General features: G+C 36.5%; 1 protein-coding gene across 5 annotated transcripts in view; it reads left to right on the plus strand.

Moving 5' to 3' along the window:
- REV1 (REV1 DNA directed polymerase) overlaps window positions 1-23,116 on the plus strand; it is a 58,741-nt gene that overhangs the window by 18,547 nt on the left and 17,078 nt on the right. For 3 of the 5 annotated variants that reach the window (XM_085054899.1, XM_085054880.1, XM_085054906.1), the window contains 10 exons: window positions 5,962-6,111; window positions 8,145-8,860; window positions 10,653-10,760; window positions 12,251-12,367; window positions 17,000-17,117; window positions 18,105-18,233; window positions 18,925-19,079; window positions 20,000-20,119; window positions 21,539-21,759; window positions 22,718-22,890. In XM_085054899.1, coding sequence (XP_084911025.1) covers window positions 5,962-6,111; window positions 8,145-8,860; window positions 10,653-10,760; window positions 12,251-12,367; window positions 17,000-17,117; window positions 18,105-18,233; window positions 18,925-19,079; window positions 20,000-20,119; window positions 21,539-21,759; window positions 22,718-22,890 — 2,007 coding nt within the window. Of the gene's footprint in view, window positions 1-2,548; window positions 2,632-5,961; window positions 6,112-8,144; window positions 8,861-10,652; window positions 10,761-12,250; window positions 12,368-16,999; window positions 17,118-18,104; window positions 18,234-18,924; window positions 19,080-19,999; window positions 20,120-21,538; window positions 21,760-22,717; window positions 22,891-23,116 lie in introns of those variants that run through there. The other 2 variants (XM_085054913.1, XM_085054891.1) reach the window with 2 other exon arrangements.

The following is a 23,116-nucleotide window of genomic DNA, read 5'->3' on the forward strand; positions in this document are numbered from 1 at the left end:
CATTAAAGAATTGATAGAACCTTAATGTATGAAATCTCCCAAAATGTTTTTTCTGTTGTCTTTTGTTCAGGTTCTGCATCCTGGTTCTGGAAGGTTATACTGTAGAATAAGTCAGAAGAACTGAGTATAGACAGAAACATGAGTTTGGGCTCAAGGAAATGGGAAGTTCACTGTCTCAGCAGGACAGGGTTGTTGGGGTTTGACTCTGACTAAACACCAGGCACCTCAACTCTCTCTTGCTACAGAAAAAAAATGTAAAACTACACACCAATCTCGTGAGTCAAATGAGATAGGACACTGGTTGTTAGGAGGATGCACAGAAGATGGGCAAACAGGCTCTAACTTAAAGTTGTAAAAAATGATTTAATTACCTAACAGAGCTGGAGGATAAAATGCAAGGCAAAAATAAACTTTTCATACACTATTTTTGTTCACTTCCCCCCTCCCTCTTACAAACTCATAGTATTCACCCCCTTTCCTCTTGTATAACCAAGCCCAGGTAGGGAGGCAGGGTGTGAGGTATTTTTTCAGCCTACAGAGCAGATCCATAAATCTGTTAATCACCACAATTCTACTACAAATACTCTTTGTCTCTACTTATTTCTCTCTTTCTCTCTCTCTCTCTCTCTCTCTCCAGACAGTTTTTCTGCTCTCACCCCCAACCTCTTAAGAAGCAGTCTCTCCGCTCACCCCCCTTCCCTCTTTCCAAACCAGCAACACAGACATGGGGCAGGGTGAGGGGTTTTCTGGTCAGTCCAATCAGAGAGAGGGGTTCTCTACTTAGCCATGGGGTCCCTCCCACGAGAGACAGTCCTCTGGGAACTTCTTTGGCGTGGGTCCAATATCATGAGCAACATCCTGCCCGAATTCTGCTGCAACATGAGTCCTCTTGTCCATAAAGTGCAGACTCTCCCAAGCTGAGGCCAGGCTGCTTCTATCCCAGGAGCAAGGCTTTTCTTTCCTTTGCAAGGCTTCTGTAGCTTTAACTCTTTCGATGAGACTCCAAACTGGATCACAGCTCTCTCCACTCCTGCTCTTCTGGAGTGGGCTGTGGGTGGATTTCTGCATCCTTGTGGACTCCATAGGCTGCAGGGGGACCTCCTTCTCCCCCCATGGCCTTCACCACAGCTAGCAGAGGGTTTTCAGCTCCGGCGCACTAGAGCACCTCCTCCCACATCTTCTTCACTGACCTTGGCATCTCCATGCTGTTCTCCCTCTACATACTTTTACCTCCACCTCCTCCTCTTCCAACTACAAGGAAGTGATAGAAGTGCGTGCCTGCCTTGTTTTGATTTCTTCTTAAATATGTTTTCACAGAGGTGTATCCAGCACCTCTAATTGGCCCAAACTTGGCTGGCAGCATGTCCATCACCTTAAGAGCCATCAGAGATTGGCTCTGCTGGACTTGATGTAAAAACTTCCAAAACTTTCACTCAGGACACACAGGAGCCATCTTTGTGCCACTCCCCACCCCTCAGACACCTCCCCAGGCCTACCACAACAGCTTCTGAGGGGTCCAAATTTCTCCTAGGTGTTAAAAAATACTTTACTGATGTTTTGGGCCAATCAAAACCACCACAAGGGTTCATATCAAAATGTAGAGTAGAAGCTAATTTCACAACCACCTCTCTTTTTCCCCCCTTCTCAACAATATTAAGGAATACTCAGTGATTAAATAATCCAGCTCTGTATATGGCATACCAGATTACATTCTCATGAGATCAGTTGTTGAAAATCAGTGTAGTAGATGCAGAGTTTCCAATTTCATAGAATTGGAAGGGACCTTAAAGATCATCTAGTTCCAACCTCCTTGCTGTGGACTAGGTCGCCTTCCACTAGACCAGGTTGCTCAAAGCCTCATCCAATGTGAACGTGACCAGGGATGGGACATCCACTGCTTCTCTGGGCAACTTGTTCCAGTGCCCCACCATCCTCATAATAAAGAATTTCTAATACCTAATTGAAACCTACCCTCTTTCAGCTTCAAGCTATTCCACCTTGTCTTGTTGCTACTCTCCCTTGTAAAAAGCCCATCTCCAGTTCTCTTGTAGGCAGTGTGATGGGTTTGCAATTGTTTCAGTTTGATAAAGAATCTACCCTAAAATGTTGCTCTCACAAGTTGCTGGTAAAACAGTGTTGTTAGGTCTTTGGTCTTGTCACCCAGGGCTGCAAAATTAAGAAGTTGTTTGTCTCTGGAGCTTTGAGTTGTTTCTTATGAGCACATATTATGATTTGGTCCTTAATTGCATGATAACATGCCATCTTTTTTCACTATGGCACCTGCCAGATTCTCTGCATAGAAAAGATTGAGTTCAGGTTGCAGACTGCAAATACAGTGACTTGGCTTTTGGTTCTTGCCTCCGTAACCCTGTTCCGTACTTACTGCACATGACATGAATTTTTTGCTGGTAATGAAGTGAATCATTATTTCCTGTCTGTTATTGGCGCTTATCACTTTAGCATCTGTCTGCTTTCCAAAGATTAATGAACTTAACACGGCACCATTTCAATAGCTTTTTTTTTTTGAGAGCCACCAAAAAAGTGATGAAGGTAAAATATCAAAAATGTTAGTAATTTGGAATATGCCATGGAAACTGTGTAAGATTCTTCAGAGTTACTTGCACAAGGATGGTAAGGCATATTCAGAATTTTATTGCTGGATTAGAAGCTTTGCATATTCTGAACTATGGTCTAAAGTCAGACTCTTATAAACCTGTTATTAAATGCAAGTAGCTCTAGAATTTTGGTTTAATTAGCATCCCATAGAGATCCTGTGTAACAGTAGTTGCAAAATCCAGGCTTGCAAAATAATAGTGTGGTTGCTCTAGTGACAAAATCATTCTTTCTCCACGCCCCTTATTGTGTGTTTTTCTAGCCTCTCCATGTTTGCAACAAATGAAGAGGATTACAGGCAGGCCTCCTTCCTAAATCAATCTTCCTTTTTTTGAAAAATACACCACACAATTATCTACTTTAGAAAGGTTGTTGTGCAGTGAAAGCCAAATTCAGGTGATCTGAGAGCAGCTTGACTTTCAAATTTGAGTATTCTTTTAACATTCTTTGACGTTTATAATGAAATCACTTTTCAGAGACTGACTAACATGAAGTACCAGTAGAATTTGTGGAATTCTTATTTTGAATTTCAAATTAAGTGAATATTTTTCCTAAAGAAATGTATTAATATAATACACATGTGAAGAAAAAAGTTTAAAATAATAAAAAAATTAATCTGGTATAGCACCTAATCTTCCTATGAGAATTCAAAAAAGAGGAGTACATATCATTTGCTATGACTACAGTACTGCTTTTGACACAGTCCTCTGTTGCATTACTGAAGACAAATTGAGGAGATAGGGATTGGATAGTGGACTTTTAGCTGAGGGAAGTACTGGCCCAACTGCCTTGGTCGCCACAGTGGTCAGCAGTTCAGGGTCAAACTAGCAAGTGGTTACAAGGGGCATTTCCGACAGGTTCATACTGGGGCAGATGCAGTTTAATGTCTTCACTAACAACATGGACGTTGGTGATGCAGTGGAAAGTACCTTCAGCAAGTTTGTGGAAGGGAACAGTTGATTTACTGGAGGTTAGAAGGGAACAGTTGATATACTGGAGAGCAGGGCTGCCCTTTGGAGAGTATCAACAAACTGTAGGAATGGGATGGCAGAAACTTGGTGAAATTCAACAAAGCAAAATGCGGAGTCCTGAACACAAGACAGAATTCCGTGCAGCCAGACAGGCTAGGGACTCACTGGCTAGGACACGCCCGTGTAATCCACCAGGACCCTCAAATCTTTCCCTAAAAGGTGACCATGAAGCAGCAGTTGTGCCCTTGTGGAGATAAGGGCTAACAGCATACTGGGTTGCATTAGCAAGACCATAGCCTGCAGATCAAGGGAAGTGGTTCTTCCAGTCTGTTCAGCATTTCTGAAATTAAATCTGGAGTTCTGTGTCAGATTTTTGGGGTTTTCAGTACAAGAAAGATACTGACAACTGCAGTGAATTCAGAGGAGTATCACCAATATGAGCATGGATATAACAAGAGACCGAGGAAGCTGGTTCTGCTCTGCTTGGAGAGAAGACTAGGAGAGGGTCTAATTGCCTTTCATTACCTGTATGGAGGATGGAGGGTGTGGAGCCAGATTTCTTTTCAAGATGCACAAATTTCTTTTCAAGATGAACGAGGCAATAGTCACTAGTTGCAGTGAAGAAAAATTTGACTATAAGAAGAAGATTTTTTCACAGTAAAAGGGAGTAGGCAGTGAAACAGAAGGTGGTGGAATTTCTCTTTGGAGATACTCAGAATTTGGGTTGACATCGTCCTGGGCAACCTGATGTGACTTTAAAGATAACACTGATTTGATCAGTGTTTGGACTAGAGATCTCCAGAGGTCCTTACCAATCTCATTTATTGTAGTGATTATGAATTCTGGGATACAGGGAAGGTGGAATGAGGAAAGATGTTGAATGATGTGTCTGAACTAGGATTCCTATTGCTGCATCTTAATACAGTTTAGAAAAGAACAACTATTAGCTGATCTAGTAATGCAGCTACTCCAGTAGCTAAAAACTTGAAGTCATGAAGAAGTTCTTAAATAAATGTGGGTTTATTTAATCATCTTGAAATTGTAGAAATTATTTTGAAATATTACATAGGCAGCTCTGTACCCAGGTTCACACGGTCGTATGAGAAAAAGTCAAATCGGGCATTGTAAAAGCTTAGTTGCTGCATCACCACTTTGTGTATGACAAAGCTTTGGAGCTCTGCCAGGTGTATTTTTAACTCTGGCAATGTTCAATGCAAATTATATTCCTTTATGAATGATATATATTAATGTATCAAACAGTATTTAATTGATACATTTTTTGGTGCTGTTTTACTATACTATTTCTATAGAAACCTTACCAGGTATATGTATATGCCTAACTAGTTTTAATTTATCTAATTGGGAAATGTGATCTCATACTATATTCTCTAATTGCACCCAGAAAGCTCCTAAGGGCTTTTGTTCTGCTGTCCATCTCCCTTGACAGTAGTACAGATTTGAACAAGAGAAAGCATTTGGGTTTTGAAGAACAGAAAAACACTGAGCTAAATTATCTTTAAAATTTTACTCTAGTTCTATCTTCAAAACTAAATACGAATACTAATCTCTTTTGATACGGGAGAGGTTCCTCTGCTATGTGCAGTTCCAGCATCTCTGACCCAGTGTTCAATCTGAAGAATTGTATACAAAGAAGAGGTGAAGTGTAGGCTTGGAAGGCTGTTATCTCTACTGCCAGCAACAGCTGTTGGGGTGGAGAGATGAAATCACTCTGTGGTGTATTTTTGAGACAGTTTTGCTTCCAAGTGTGTGGCTTCCCTAAAGAATTTAGCAGTTTCTCAAATATAATTGCAGTTTCAGTGGAAGAGGGAGATACATTGGAACACAGTAGGACATTACTAGAATGATTGCTGTAAATATTTATGGAAGGTCTGTTTGGAAATGATTCTTCTATTTAGCTTGCCTCAGTGAATTTTTTCACAAGAAGGGGTAATTAGACTTGGGAATGGAAAAAGTAGTTGATTTTTAATAGTGAACTACATCCTAGCTGACCTCTTTCAAAATCTACCCTAATTTGTTCCATGTTGAAGAGTTCAGTCAGCATTGTTCGGGTATAATAACCTGTACCACTCACCAAGGGTTTTTTGACTGTTTTGTTTAAATTAAATACTTGGGATTTGTGCATGTCAGTTGGAAAGAGAAATGGATGTAGACAACTAACCAACACATGTTTGCAAATATCTTTTGTTGTACCAGTCACTACGTCACAAATTATTTTTCCATTCAATCCAGTTAGAGGTGAGAAAGGGGTTGTGGAAGGAACTGCAAATACATATGGGGTTGTCTGGTTTTTTTAGCAGAGAAGGTTGGGATTTTTTTAAAACTTAAGCATTAACCTGTTCCTTCTTTTTTTTTTCAGCATTAAAGCTGGACGTCTCCTTTCGTACATTCCGTATCAGCTTTACACCAAGCAGTCAAGTGTTCAGAAAGGTCTCAACTTTAACAGCATATGCAAAGCTGAAGATGCCGTGCCAGGTCCAAGCAATATAGCTAAAGATCTCAACAGGGTGTAAGTGTTTCTGATTTTGTAATGCAGATGCTAATCATTCACCCACAATAGGTTTGCATTTGTAAATATATAGCATTTTTAAAGTTCATTTCAGCTTCATAAGAAGCAAGCTCTGAGGCACTGAGATTTAAAAGTAAAGTATAGGTGTATAAATAGTTGAGAACTACAATTACGTTGACTCCAAGCCTTGTCTCTAGTCTTTGTATCACAGTTTGCTTGATAATATGACCTAGGGGTCGTAGCATGTAATATATCTGTATGGAAGCAACAGGCGTGCATTGAAGGATTCTGACTGGTGACACTGTAAAGTAAGTCTTTATTTCAAAAATAAAAAGCTGGTGACTACTTTTGCTAAAGGTACCTAGGAATGAATAGAAATGCATACCAGTTGTTAGGCTCTTTCTTTAGCCTCTTTAAAAAAAACAAGTCAAAGCATACATTATGTATGCTAACGCCAAGGTTTAAGTCACGCTTGAGAGAGAAGAAGGATTAAAAAATGAAATTGCAATATGAAGAAAAGTATCCTAAGAGACATAAGACCTTGAAAAGAGAAGTGAAGATAAAGCACCAGTGAAACTTTTTAACTGACAGAGGAATTGGAATTTTGAAAGAAACATCCTACTTGAACTCTCCTATAGTTTTTTTTTTAATAAGATTCTTGCATCTTTTTCAGAAATACATGTTTGTTCTTTATAGGCAAGAATAATAACATTATAGAATGTTTATAGTTGGAAATTATATTTGGATGTCATCTTGTTCAACACCACTGCTCAAACATGGCCAAGGATACTGTATTATACTTTCTGTTTTGTATTAGTGATCTGAGTTCTTCCACTGTCTGCTGATCTTTTAAAAATCCAGTTATGCATAATGCTGAGGAAACTTCACCACAAGTGAGATTTGTCTTTTAGGAAAAATAAAACCAGTCCCACAAAATTAGTATTTTAAGCAGTGTTTCATACCCAGATTTTAAACGAGTGGTACAACCACCATCACCTCTTACTATTGCATTGTTAAAGATTTTAAAATGAGAATAATATTCAGATTTCCCAAACTGTCAATGCAGTCTGAAAAACATGACTTTAAAAGCCTGCCTATCCACTGATACTAAATACGTACCACTGAATATACCCTTTTCAACCACATGGTTCTCCAAAAATACTATGTTTATTATCATTTATGTTTGTGATAATCTTAACCAAATTGTTATCATGCTTAATTGGCTTTCTGGTTTCAGTGGTGTACTAAATAGCTAATTATTTCCCACCTTTTTTTGTGTACTTAAATTGCTATCTTTGGGAGTTAGGACTGATGGTTGGGTTTGTTGGGGTTTTTTTCAGCAGTTCAAGAGTATGTAGAGCTCTTGAAGACTTTGGTTTTAATTTCCAGAGTTAATTTTTGGAAGGAAAGCTTTGTCTTTGCATTATCACACTTGTGGCAGAATACTTCGGTTTATATGCTTAAAAGTTGAAAAACAGTTTATTTACAGGTTTTATCAAAGCTAAGAATACATTTTTAGAGCTTGAACAGATTTTTTCATTGAGAAAAAATAAAATAAATCTAACACATTAAAATAATTTTCTAAAAAAATTGTTTTCTGTGTATACTTTCTCTTTTTTTTTGTTTGTAACTAGTTGAGGAAAATCACATCTCTTGATAAAAAGACAGCTCCTTCTGATTGCTTGCGTATTCCTGCAACATTCACGCTGTCTGTGGTAGTACAGTTCTGTTCACAAGTAAATAATTATTGTAATTCAGTTGGAGATCACCTGCCAAATTAAAGGCCCTGGAAATAGCTTTTCTAATGTGAGCATGATCACTCCCATATAAACTTCTAGCTGATAACACATGAAATATGCAAACTCTTTGGTATGGCTTTATATTTCGTGCCACTGAGAGGATGTGGCTCAGAATTTGGGGTAACTGTCTTGGGGATATAACTGATGAACAATTAAGAAGGAAAAGTTTGAAATGACCTGTAATGTGCCTTTATTTATAAAAGATATGGTATTTAATTATTGTATCTGTTTCAGAAATCATGTTAAAAAGTATGAAATGGAAAATGAAATCACACCCAATGGAATAAGCAGCTGGAATGAAGAAGAGGAAGAAGAAAGTGACGATTTTGGATTTACAGATCTGGAGGAGATTTTTCCCATACGGAAACAAAACGGGATTCAATCTCGTAAAGACAGCACTGCCCTTTTTAATGGACACACACACACTTCTACCAGTGCCTTAAAAACACAGGATTGCTTGGTGGCCTCCAGCAACGGTGTTGCCAGCAGGTTCTCTCCAGGCCCTGTGCAGGAGGAGGGGAAGACTGACAAAGGCATGGTTGACTTTAGAGACTGCACAACGCAGCAGTTGCAGCAAAGCAACAAAAATACAGACTTTTCATGGAGTCCACACAGGACTATGAGTAACTCATCCTCATCTTCTTCATTTTTGCACAGTAATGCTAAAATAAATGGTGCTCACCACTCTACTGTTCAGGGGCCTTCAAGCACAAAAAGCACTTCTGTATCTGCTCCTAGCAAGGCAGCTTCCTTAACTGTGTCCAAACCTTCAGACTGTAGTTTTATTTCTGACTTTTATTCACATTCAAGACTGCATCATATATCAACGTGGAAGTGTGAACTGACAGAGTTTGTCAACAGCCTGCAGAGAAAAAACAGCGGTGTCTTTCCAGGAAGGGAAAAATTAAAAAAATGGAAAGCAGGCAGGTCTGCACTTAAAACTGACACAGGTAGATACTTGTTTAAGAAGGTTTATGCTAAGAAGGTGCCTTATATCTTTGTACATTAAATGTCCAAATGAGACTGCATAGTTTAGTATTGAGTATTCGTATTATAGTCAGACTATCTGGAACAACTTGATGACTTTGATGCAGTGAAAACTAATGGGTCCAGCTGCTTTTGGTTTTGGGGTTTTTTAACTAAGAATGTTACTTAATGTGATACTCTGGTCTATATTCAATTCCTCCTTGTAGAAATAGTATTCCTGACTTTACCAAGATATGTGGATTGATAAGTGAGAAAAATACTATGTATATCTAAATACACAAGTCTGTAGTTGCTGTGTGAAAATCCGCAGGGGAAAAAAGGAAGAAAAAACCTTACTGTTCAGCATGAGCATTTAAAAGATGAGTAACATTTGGATGTGAGTTAAAATCTAAATTTTTTTTTGTTTGTAAGAGTTTTATATAGCTCTGGGAATGTTAAAGTGGGTTAGTAGTGTCATATGAGACTTTTGAACCTGGCTTGAAGAGATATATTTTATGTCACTGCATCAAGGGCCGAACTGAAAAAAATGTATAATTCATCAGAGTCAAAATGTTACAACAGGTAAAATATTTTGCATCTTTAGAATCTCTTGTTTACAGACTTACTAAATTAAAAGGTTAGCTCTGTACCATTAAAGAGATTCTGACTCCTGTGCTGTAAAATTATTCACTTGTAATCATATGAAAATATGCTTGATGAGAAATTGCCACATCAAAAAATTTGTTAGATAATAAATTAACTGATTCTGTGTTTGTGTTAGGACACCCCCGTTATCAAACATGTTAGCTTATGAACTACCTAATGTGTATTTGTTTTAATCAAAATGTGGTATAAGCTAATATATATTTATTTTCTCTTTGATTTGGCCTAGAGTATTCAAATAGTTAATGCCTGTGATTCAGTTGACAAGTAGCAGCTCCTTAACTGATCGCTTGATTTGTAAATACATCCATTATAAGACAGTCCTTATTTTCAAAGAATGAGCTTAAATTGCAAATGATTAAAACCAAGAGGATATTTTTCTGATTACTCAGTAATTAACTCAGATGTTAAGTGGAACAGTTCACTTGATGTATTGAAGTATTTTTTCGCTGTTACACTTCATGCATTGTTCAAATTAATTTTTTTTTGTGTTAGGTATTTCCGCCTTTGGTAGGTCAGCAGCATAGACATGCAGACTTGAACTTCTAGGAAATATTTGTAGTGTTTTAGGCATGTAAGTTTTTCAGTGTGGAGGTATCTTGCTCATCTTTGCTGAATGTTTGCATGCATATAAATACAGCAATGACAAAATCCAGTTGCATGGGACTTTTAAAACTAATTGTGGTGTGTTTTATGAAGAATAATGGTAGCTTTTAGTGCAGCTAAACTTGTATTTTTGTCTTTTATAGCAGTATTCAATTGATGAACAAAAAGGAGTAAAATTCTGTCCTGGTCAGTGTTAACATAGTGAAATTAAGATCCAGTGCCAACAACATGCATTAAATCTCCTTGGATTCGGGGAACTTATTAGGTAGAAGGTGTTAATTTTGGGAAAAGAAAAAATAGAAACTTTTAAGTTAATTGTTTTTTTAGGCTGTTTATGTACTGCTTATGTTTACCTTTCTCAGAGTAATTACCTTCTTGGTGAGACGAAGCAAAAATATTTATGGTTTAGAGGTGGTAAAAACTTGATAGTAGACATTGACGACTGTGAGTAGTACCAAAGTGTGTAAATTAGGGTTCAAGTTTTCTATTGGTGTATCTTCACACTAGGTAATGTGTCTGTTGCGAGCTCAGCCAAGCCACAGAGCTGTATAATGCACGTGGATATGGATTGCTTCTTTGTGTCTGTGGCTATCCGAAATAGACCAGATCTCAAAGGTCAGTATTTAATTGTATGTTACAGTTTACTCAGTTAAGCCTTAAAAAAAAAAAAAAACTTGCACAATTACAAAATTAACTTTGCATATTAATCTTTTTTCTTGCATCTTCAGTAGTCAGACCATGCAGCTTTCATATTCCTGTTTACTTTCTCACAATCCAAAAGCAAGTGGAAGAGAGAACTGGAATTCTCCTTGCTATCTCCTTTCAGTATCTAAAGTAAGAAGAGAGAAGTAAAATTTGTAGTAACTGTTCTCTGTGACATTGTACATACCTTACTGAGATTTCAATCTACCGTATTAGAAATTGGAAGCCTAATTTCAGATGTATCAAAAGTGGGGTTTGGGCACTGTCTATTTAAAAAAAACAAACAAAAACCAGGACATCCTAATAATTTTCCAGAAGTCATTTAAGAAGCTTTGTTTAACTAGAAAAGTGGAAAGGTCAAGGCTGAGAATTGTCTCTGCCTGATGCGTATTTTTCAAGGGAAATTTGCTTCTCCTTTCTTTTCTTCTTTAAGCTCTTACACATGAAATATTGTAAGACTTGTAGGATGAACAATTCAGTTGACATTTAGAAGTCTGAGTTGTGTGATCATCCATAAGATATAGGAGCTCCTCGGCAAACTTTGGTGGGTTTTTTTTTTTTTTAACAAGTGTACCATTCAGAAATGGAGATCCTAGTTCTATGCAAACACTCAAATTCAGGGATGCACAAGTTTGAAGACTTGGTGCAGTGGTGACCATCTCACACTCCCAGCTATCGCAGACCTTGAGAAAGAGTAAGCTGTATATGTGGTTCTGTTGCTCTTCTGTCCTAAGGCAGGAGCAACTGTATCAAAGGTACTCCTATGTTTGGTTCTTTAAAACTTGATTTCCTGCCAAGTTTCAAATTCCATTACTGGAACATAGAGAACGAAGGACTATTCTGCAAATACTTTTTCTGTTCCACAGAAGTCTGCCAGAACTTTCAGTACACAAATTAGCTTCCTTTGGAAACACCATGGAGGTGTTGATATTACAAAAAAGACAAAAGTTTACTAAAAGTTTTGGTTTGTGCAGTTTAACTAAGTGGAACTAAGTGTTTTGGCATGTATATATTTTTCTGGTTTACTGAAGCTAATAAGTATTTAAAATCAGTCCAGTGTTTGCTGTATCTCAAACTAATGAATCATTAGGTCGTTGGTGAAATTTCACAGCTTCCATTTATATTTGTTACTAAAGACAAACTAGTATGGCTGTATTTTCACTCTTAAAAAGCTTTTCTTCTTTACATGGGACTGCAATTACAACAGATTCATTGCCGCAATTCCAAGTCATTTTTGTAGCTGTTCCTTCTTTAGTGCTTTAAGAGCATCTAAGCTTGAAAGAAACTATAAAAAGTAATTAAGAGTCCTTACGATCTTATCCTAATTGTGCTGTTATTAAAATGTAAGTTATTACATTTATTACAGGTATTGACCTGTAAGTATATGCATTTTTTCTCCACAGGAAAGCCAGTAGCTGTTACTAGTAACAGAGGTGCAGGAAAGGCACCGCTGCGCCCTGGTGCAAACCCCCAGCTTGAGCAGCAATATTACCAGAAAAAGCTATTGAATGGCAAAGCAGGTACAGATAAGTCTGTCTGTCTGTATGTTTTTCAACTGTTGTTATAGAAGACTTCTTCTTTAAAATTATTGATAAAGTGTACCATGGATAAATTTATTTCTTTCATGTGGGGAATTTCAGAAAAGAAACACGTTTGGACGACATGATTGCTCTGTGGCCTCAGTAGTAACAGGCCTCTTTGGCTTCTTGTTATCTTTGCTTAGTATGAGTAAATTAGGTTAGAATGATTTTAGGGTTTACTCAATTTCATTGAGGTTGACTGTAAGAATGTTAAGTAGTTATTTAAAATGAGAAATAAATACAGGTTGTCCAGGTTCACTTTTTTCTCAGTAAATCGAGTATAGAGAAGGTACAAAATAAATTTTGAAAGTCTATTACAGGGATTTTTTCTATAAAAGAAACAATAGCACATGACCAGTGAGAAGCTGATTGTTTGAAGTTGGCTTTTGAGTTGTGTATGTAGAATATCTGTGCACAATGAGTTAATTTGGGTGGTCCTTAAAGCATTTTAGGTTTCTGGAAAGTCTGTGCAATTTTCATGAGTTCTGTTTGTTCAATATTTTGTTTCCTCAAAACCAGGACATCTGTTGTAGTTTGAGAGTTCCATGCTTGCCTGCAGTAATTTAGATATTTGTTACTTTTTGTGTCCTCAAGTAGTAGTGTACCAATATAAAACAGAATTTTATTAACAAGTTTTATTATTATTGTTGTTATTTTACTGCCTGAACTGAATTTAGTATGAGAAAGTATATTGCTAAACACTGGCAACTTAAGTGGCCAGCAGCAATCTATTTAATCATCTTGAAGCATAATTTTTACCACAAGGTTGGTAAAAAGTGCATATACAAGGGGTAGCTGGTATTTAATTTTGGTTTCAATTTGGAAGTTGAGTTTCTCCTTTGCCCTTTGTATATGCAGTTTTCACCAAACTTGGGATAGTAAGTACTGTTGTTATAAAGTTTACACCTCAGTGTTTTATTTTGGTGATACAAGAGGGGAGGGAAAAGACATGTTGTTCTTCCATGGTTGTTTATGAAAGGTTAGTGCTTTGTAAATTGGCATGCGTTGGAGTTTTTTAAGACATTTAGAAGCAAGGTATTAGTGGAAGTAATGCCATTTCATTTGGCTTTTTTGCTGTAGTTCAAGAACACTTCAAAACTGAGGTAGAATATATGTTTGTGGAACCCACTGGCCTTTAAAGCTTTTAAGGACTTTTCAGTATGCTCCAGAAAAAGATAGCTGTGGTCTTTATGGCATTAGATTTTCTGTAGTAGAGCTTGTGTTTTAAGTATTTATTGGTAGTTCAGTTTATACAGTGACTTCCTAACTTTTATTAGGACCTTGAACTGGGTAAGGGTGTGACTTTATGCAATTGAGTGGTTTGGAGAGTTAGATGGTTGAATTACAGAAGTGTAGGTGATATCTAGCATGTTCTTTTCATTCACAAATTCAGTGTTATCTCTTCTGTAATTATTGCTTAAGGGTACAGCAGATCTCAACTTCATTGTATAACAAGCTCAGCTTCTTACTGTGGCAGCGTTTTCTGGATATCACACACCCATTTCTTGAACTTCAGCATCCAGTCTCAACTGGCTTGCATGCAGGCAGGCAGCTAGCTCTTTCTTTCTTGAGATGTAGGCTGGTTGTGCAGCCTGTTGTTTTGGTAAAAGGATTTTTTTCCAAACATTCTTTTTATAGTCTCTGTTTCATTAGCTGTAGTTCATAATATTTTTGAGTCTCTGTTTATTTTTATCTCCATGTACAATCATTTTACAAATTTAAAAAAAAAAACTGTTGTTTCTGCTTGCATTTTCTCATAAGTACATGGTTTGTCTTCCTTTTGGGGTAAAGAAATTACAGTTAGTTATGGTCTTAGATAAAAAGGTGGAATTGCTGATTAGGCTTCTCAGACATCACAGTGTCTTAGAAAGTGTATGTGACACACTTCACAGCATGTGTTTAATTGTGCCATGCCAGAGGGAAATATGGTCCAGTAGGCACAAGTATTACATGCAAAAATGCTTTTCCTAAAATATCAAAAATATGTAATGGTAAATTAGTCTGTTAAAACACACACAATGCGGACATGTTATATAAATGAAATAGAAAGGTAGTTGGGAGCAACTTACAATATGAGCATATTTTTATGTCCATGCTTCAACATGGAACCCACTTCTGGTTTTGGTGCTTCATACTTTCCAGGCTGTTCTCTGATTTTGCCTTCTCCAGGTCTTGCTTATTTGAAAAAAGGTCCCAAATTAAAAACCAGCCAAAACCACGGAAACAAAGCACCTCACCCCCTCAAAAAAAAAACCCAAAATCAAACAAACACAACAAAAACACAACCAAAAAAAAGCCCCCAAACAAAAAACCCCAAACTCTTATGAGTCACTTTTGACCAAATACTGAATTCTGCTGCTTCAGCTACTTCTTTTTTTTTTTTTTTTTTTTTTTAATTACTTCTTTAGTGATACTGGTTCCTGACTTTGATCTGCATTGCTAGACCAATATCTAGTGTCAATAGAATCTTCAATCTTTTATGGAATACTTTCTTTTTCTTGTATTAATTCATCCAAAAATGCATAACTTTTAAATTTAAAAACTTGATATCATTCTCGCCCTAAATCCTCAGATTGGAGATAGGCTTTCTAGACAGTAGAAATTACTTCTCTACATACATGCCATCTTTAACATTCATGTTCTAAAGATAAAAGATTAACATATGTTAATCAGGATTCATAGTTTGGGGTCTCTTCCATGGCCAGGATGCCCAAGATGTGAATGTTTTCTAGACTTCGTTTCCCTCAACCCTACAATCTCCCTTTTCATTCTAAAGAGCAGCAGATTTTAACCATCATATTAGTCACAGATTTATTCTCAGCGATTTCTTTTTCACAGACTTGGGTCCTGGCCTCTGATTTCTCCATCCGTTGCTCCACATTCACCATGTGCCTGTCTAGTTTCCCAGCTTTTGATGAGAGGTTCTCTACCTTGCCTTCCATTGCGGACAATGTGTTCTGCATTGCCCTGAATTTCACATGAAGTGGCTCCATCAGCTCATGGGGGGATCTGCTCTGCTGCGATGTGGAAAAAGTCGACGAATCCAGTGAAGATAGACAAGATGACAGCATCATCTCAGGCCAGGGCACAGGAAGGCATGGACTAAAGAAGTTGTTCTTGTCATTCTTATCTTTATTTGGGGCATAATTTTGCTCTAATTTTCAATTGCAGGCATCTTAGGTAACTTACTGAGGTCATCATAAGTTAAAATATTTAAGAAATGAAAAAATGCACGAATTTAGGAGAAATTCTGAATAAAAGCAGTTTTCCACATGAGTCAGGCTCTACCCCTGGTATCTCCACTCACTCATTACACCACTTTCTTTTTTGATAGCTACTTGTGCACATAGCACCACGTTTTCTTTTAGTCAGATTGTTGATGTGTAAGCTGTTAGTACTGTGGAATATGATCAGGCATTGTGGCACTCTGAAGAAAACTCTCTGTTTATTACATCACAGAGGTGTATGGTGTTAAACAGAACGGCACAGTGGATTTCATTTTAACTAAATAGAAGCTTTTTATCTGTATGATGCCTCGTATTGATTCTGATGGGAGTTTAGGTGGGAATAGTAGTTTTTGCATCTAGTAATTTATTTCAAGGTTTACATTTTGTGAAAACCCAAATAGAAGGTATTAGAAAACCTTTTGCTTGTTTCCATTATTCAGCTTCATGGAATTCTGGCTAGTACCTAGTACACAGTGGGCCTGGAGGATTCTTTAAAATTTGTAGAAGAATATGTAGTAAAGTTTTACAGCATTAGGAAAGGTCTGTCTCATTTTAAGTCTGGGGTTGCAATATTTGTAATTGTATCATTTTGATCCAAGACAAGTTTGTGGTGATATGTGAAAGAAATTGACATATCCTAAAAAGAGAATTGTTAGCAAGTAAAAGCAGAAGTTTTGTCAGCTAATATCCCCATAAGAGTGTTAAATATAGTATACGTTTCTGGCTAGTGTTTTTTGTTTAAACTAATTGGCATTCTGGTTATTTCACTTCTTAAAAATCACTTTGTGCTATCTAGACTATTAGAAAAATAGTTTTAAGTATTATATGAACTGGATTTATATTCTGTAGGACATTTCAGTGTTCTGGTGGTGGGTGTGCTTTTTGTAAAAAGAAACATAGCTAAGTGTCTTCTTGTTTAATCAAGCAGTTGGTAAATAATTTTGAGTGTCTTGTATTTGTTGGCAGCATATGGTTGTAGCAGTTAGCCACAAGTGTTTGATCACTAGTTATAGTCACTAAAGCTAAGATCGTTCTTATTTTACAGTATGATGTACGTAGTCACCAATGAGCTGCTGTCTAGTAATTTGGGGGAAAATAGAAACACCATTTTTCTATTAATATTGTTCTCAGTAGTATGTACAGACCTATCCAGAGGGACATTACTGGGGAAGAGGGTCTTTTTTTTTTTTTTCTGAACCATAATATAAATCAGTACAGTATTAAGAACCTTATCCTCAACAGATAAGAAATTACATAAAATAAAATCCGTAGTTTTTATTTTATTTGCATTTATTCTGTTAAACTCTTAGGAAGAATAATGTAAAGAAAAATTTTATTTTTCAAGCAGATCCGTTGGACTCTTCAGTCTGGGAGCATCCGGATTCCACACATATGAATGGAGCTGACTACAATCTCACTGTTCTGTCCATGGCTGAAATAGCTTCTTGTAGTTATGAAGCCAGGTAGGTAAAAGTTACCCAATAGTTCACTTGAAAATCTCGTACATATAGGCATAAGTTGTCCAAAGATAGTGGTTGGTTGTGTCTTTAAATTTATCTAGAGAAGAAGTTTCTGTTCAGAAGTTGTAATTATATAGGTTGTTAGGATTTAACAGAAGGTCTTCCCTGTGGATGCTGCACCTTGGTAGACACTGCTCAATAGCACTGAACCCAACCTACCTATAACTTGAAATAAAGCCCAATAAGAGAAACCTTACGCCTTTCACTGAGCTACTGTTGAGTTCATGTTACCTTCATGTCTTTGACTCAAAGTTGCAGTATTTTATAGAATTAGCAACACATTCTGAAGGTTTTACTTAAACAGGAGGTGTGACTACTGAACTTAAAACCATTTTTGCAGACTTTGCTGACCATCTCCAATCATGTAACCTATAAAGGTTTATAATATGTAATAAATCCTATAAATATAAGCACAGTATTGGAAATGCAGGGGTTTTTCCCTGTTGGAAATAGTACTACAGAAATCATTTCTTCATTGGAACCTTTCTCAGGCTTGCTAGGATAGGCAAGCTTCTATTTGTATCTCAAAAAGAGTTTATTCATTGCAGGAGCCTAATTAAATAAGCTTGTACCTTGGAAGATAAGATCTCATTACCTCAGTTGCGAGAGGTGTGTCATTTTAATATGAATATATATGTGTGGTTTTAATCTGAAACAGAAAATAACATATAGTGGTTTCTGTAATCTTTGTCTTTAGCATTTTCCTAAAGGCAGATGGTTCATGCTCCATGACTAAATATTGCACAGCTAATTCAAATACTCTATTTGCAATTATTTTTTTAACATAATAAATTGTTACCTGTTGACTGAATTCCTATTTCTACTTCTGTGGGAAAAGAGAAATAATTCATTTGAAAATACTCTCTATTGATTTGTGGAAAAGTTTGCACTGTGTTTACTTGGGTTTTTTTTTTAATTATTTTATTTTAGAAAAATTGGCATAAAGAATGGAATGTTTTTTGGCCAAGCAAAAAAGTTGTGTCCAAATCTTCAAGCAGTTTCATATGATTTTGATGCATACAAAGAAGTTGCACAGACAGTATATGAAATACTAGCAAGGTAATGTGCTGTTTGTTTACATGATCTTTGTGGTAGGGTTATCAAGCATATTTTTGTTGCCACTGCTGAATGCAATTTTTCAATTTATATTTTCATCTCCCATGTTATTCTTTAGCTTCAATGAAGCTATTCCTATTTGAGGTAGTAATACTTCCTCTGTACTATTTCTGTTACTTTAAGCACCATGCTTCTGAGCATTTTTTTTATCCTGAAGTCAAATCCTGTAAACAACATGTGACTTCCAAATCAGACACTGTTGATTTTTTTTTAATTTTTTTTTTACAATTTATGCTGTGAATTGTAAACAGATCCCTGCTTAGAAGTGAGATCCTTCCAAAAGATGGTTTTTTGGGTAACTTAAGAACAGGTTATTAGAGTAACATCCATTAAAAACTACGTTCTGGTTTAAAATGCATTTGAAATAAAGCTGGAAATTTGTTATTGTCAATGAAAAATAAATATTCAGCTCCTTCTCCAGCAGTACCTTTAAAACCAGCATGTTGAAATTAGTCCTAAATTAGTAATATGACTGTAATTTGCTGGTTTAGCATTTTTAATATCTAAGTGATGTGTGATACAAAATAGGCAGGGAAATGCCACCGCAAAAGGGAAGACTTTATTTGCTACATATTTGTTTTAACAGATGGTGAGCTGTTGCTGGTGTTTCACCTCCTTTACTTTGTGTTGATAGCTATACTCACAACATCGAAGCAGTCAGTTGTGATGAAGCACTAGTAGATATCACTGAAATCCTTACAGAGACCAGATTGACTCCTGATGAATTTGCGAATGCTATCCGCACCGAAATCAAAGACCAGACTAAATGCACAGCTTCTGTTGGGATGGGTAAGTAACTTCATTTCTCTTTATAAGTAGTGACTGCTTTTGTTAATGTATCAAAGCTGTGTACATTTGCTGAAACTCTCTCAGTGTTTGTGGAGTAAGTTTCCATTTGCATTAAACTAGTGTGAATAAAAATGCAAGAAAATCTTCATAAGTGGAAAGCATTAAGTAAAAATGTATAGAATTTCCACATCAGAAATTACAGGATATTCTGCGTTGGAAGGGACCCGCAAGGATCAAGTCCAACTTTTAAGTGAATGGCCCATCCAGGTATCACTTCTCCTTTGAGAAGTGTCCTTATCTGAACACTATGCTAAAATTCTACTCTTGCATTCATTTTTATGAAATGCTTCTGTATTTATCCAGTAAATAGAAAAATGAGCACAGATTGTGCTCCTTAATGGAGATAGCAGTAAGAGTTTACAGGGTGACATGATTTCGCATAGTTATTAGAAGGTACTGAAAGCAAAGATTTGTGTGATTTATAGTAGATATTGTATTGGAAATCACACATCTGAAAAGACTTCCTTGATTTGTTTTTACTTGGCTCCTTCCTTTCTCCTTTCTTTTTGTTCCTAATTAATACCAGAGTTGAGTATGTGTACATACCTTTACCGATACATGTATGTAAGTGTGTGAAGTCCCTTGTTAGACTAGCTGGAATTCATGACTGAAACCAAAATTCTTCCCTTATAAACTTTGCAATTGCACTTACCACTAGTTTCACTGGTGTTATAGCAACTACTGCTGGCTGATAATTTGAAAGTAGACACTGCAAATGTATATGAATATATTTAATCCAATTCTTTGTAAGTTTAAGAATTTGATTGTACTTTCTGCATTTTGTGTGTTAAACTGTGGCATTTTACTTGATAATCAACAGAAGTTACCATAGACGTTGCTTTAATTGGTTGTTTTTACAGGTTCCAATATTCTGCTGGCCAGAATGGCAACCCGTAAAGCAAAACCAGATGGACAGTATCACTTAAAACCTGAAGAAGTGGATGATTTTATCAGAGGGCAACTTGTTACCAGTCTTCCAGGTACTTCTATCTTTTAGAGGGCATTTTGACTCCTGATATTAAACTAGTTGCAGCTACAAATTTGCTTTCTACATCAAACAAGGTTAGATACTATTCCAAAATGCGTTTATGATCCAAAATGTGATAGACAGTAAAGACATATGGAATACACCTGTAAACAGGCTTTTTTGTATTTTTTTATTGCTACAGGAAAATACTTAAAAGCATTGTAACATAAACCATTTCCTGGCATGTAACCCTATACTGTTATTCAGTACACATAGAATAATATGACATTGGCATGGCGCAAGAAATGCTGAGTAAGCACTCATTTATGCTTTTAGTGATCAGCTGACCTCAGCCTGCATGTATACACATATATTTAGTATTAAATGTAAAAAATAGTATCTCTGTCTGTTTAAGATTAAAACAAGAGGGAAGGGCAGTAAAAACGAAGCAGCCATAGACACTGAAATGGAACAGTGGTAGAAATAGCATCCATAGACAGGTGCAGGTTTGCCAGAAATTCTCTCTCTGTAACCCCTTCTGTGGCCAAACACTATTTACAGCATAGTGTCATTTCTCTTTGGTATAACTTAGAGGAGATATTTTTTCCTCCAGAATATTACTCAAATAGCATTGTGCTTTGACTTTAATGTTTTAAAGTTTTCAGAATTCATTTGCGTGTTCGTAGTAAAAATATTTTAGTGTTAGTGTTAATAATGCCACCTTGACACAGGAACAGATTATCAAAAATAGAATCTGATTACCTAAGATTTCTAATTTTTGGTGACTTTGGTAGTGTGAACTCATAGGATTAATATTTTCTGGAGGTAACAGGCCACTTCTCCAAAACCTAGAAATATACTTCAGTTTATCATACTTATATATGTGCCGTTGCCATGGATACCTACAATTTCCAGTGCTTGGTAATTCAAAACACAAGTGATACAGGTATGCTATCACTTCTACCTGAAATATTATTTTTCTACCTAGGAAGCAGTGTAACAATGGTCAAAATATTTGTTGGTTTTCTTTTAGATTAAATCACTTGTACATGAGGGGAAAACATATTACATATTGGACACTTTTTTTGGACTGAGTTGTTGTGGGGATTCAGAGCGATATAATCTGTAACTGGCAGTACCTTGTCAAGACAATTTCCAAGCAGGAGTCATTCATATTTTACTCAAAAATAAACAAACATGCTGCAGTATAACATCTTAAACTAAACATATGAAACAGATTAAAGATACACAGGTGATGAGAGCAAAAATTTCCATTTAAACCATGTTTTATGGAGGAGAATTTATTTTATATGTATTTATTTGTTAATTTGATAGGACTTAGTGTAGGTTTAAAAATAAAAATTGTATGTAACCAGAACCTCACTGGCTTTGAATTGTATAAGATTAACAGAAGTGATTGCTTTGTTGTTAGGAGTTGGCAGGACGATGGAATCTAAGCTGGCTTCTTTGGGAATTAAAACTTGTGGAGATCTGCAGTGTGCTTCAATGTCAAAACTACAAAAAGAATTTGGTCCAAAAACAGGACAAATGCTCTACAGATTTTGTCGTGGTTTGGATGACCGACCTGTTCGTACAGAAAAAGAAAGAAAATCTGTTTCAGCCGAAATCAACTATGGAATAAGGTTTACACAGGTAAATTAAACTTCTTTTTTGCGGTGACTTCTTTCAGCCATAGAAGAATCTTCTCATATTCTGATTATTTTCACTTACACTTTGATCTGTTAGAGCACCATCTTAGCCATGAAATAGAAATGAGGAAAATGAAGAAGTAGGAGACCAAACGATAAACTAGGAGGAGAGACTGTAAAAGTATTGGACTGAAAAGAAGCTTGCACAAAATTAGCTGGCTTTTCTGCATTCGTTATACAAGTCTGGTACAGAAAAAGAGAACTGCAGTAGGTTTGTCAGCACCTAGCATCTCTTCCATTTAAATACTGATTATTCGAAGATGCCAGTGCCTGAAATAAGCACCAGCTGCTCTAGTACAACATTTTTATTAGACTTTTTACGGATATTGTTTGGGGGGGAGTGTTATTAACAAAACTGTATGTAAAAAGTAACTCAACATTTTGTTGAGATCTTGAATATTTATAGAAATTACAGGAAAAAAATTGAGTTTGAAGAGACCTGATGATGTGTAGTCCAGCCCTTTGCTCAAAGCAGGGGAAGCTAATAAATCAGACCAGTTGTTCAGGACTTTATCCAGTCTGGCATTGGAAATCTTCAAGGATGAAGACTGCAAACTTCCCTGAGCAGCACTGCTTTTCACTTCCTCACAGTGAAAAATATTTTTGGTCATGCGCTCTTCATCTTCTAGGTTTTTGCTTAAAGTTAGACTTGCAATACTGTGTTGGGGTTTCTAAATACATTTTTTAAAGACTTCTTTCAGCGTTAGGATAGGAATCTACCATCTCACCTAACTTCAGCAACCTACAATGCAAACAAAACACTTGAAGTTAAATGAGACAATTGCCTGTGAGTCAGCTTGCTCTTTTCAGTTTACACAATCTGGATTGTATTAACCCTTAGTGATTTACCTTCAGTATTTGAAAACTAGTAATTATCCAAACATGTTGCTTTTCCCCTTCAGCCTAAGGAAGCAGAAGCTTTCCTTCTGAGCCTCTCAGAAGAAATCCAGCGTAGACTTGAAGCTGCTGGTATGAAGGGTAAACGATTGACCCTTAAAATCATGGTCAGAAAGGCTGGAGCACCAGTGGAGCCTGCAAAATATGGAGGTCATGGAATCTGTGACAATATTGCCAGGTAACCAATAGGCATGAAAGCATTTCTGCAGGATCTAAAATTTATAGGAAGACAGGACAGAAATTTCAAAGTGCTTAGTACTTCTCTTTCACCAAAATAAGAAGTAGAATCTTATTATCAAAAATCCTCTGTTTGGGTTGTACATTTGTGGTGTTCTGGTTATCAGTAATACATATGTGCTTATATATTACTGGTGTAGCTTTCTCCAGCTTGCACAGTATTGGAC

Source organism: Lichenostomus cassidix, chromosome 1 (genome assembly GCF_008360975.1).
Source record: "Lichenostomus cassidix isolate B80296 chromosome 1, HeHo_3.0, whole genome shotgun sequence".
Taxonomy (NCBI): Eukaryota; Metazoa; Chordata; class Aves; order Passeriformes; family Meliphagidae; genus Lichenostomus; species Lichenostomus cassidix.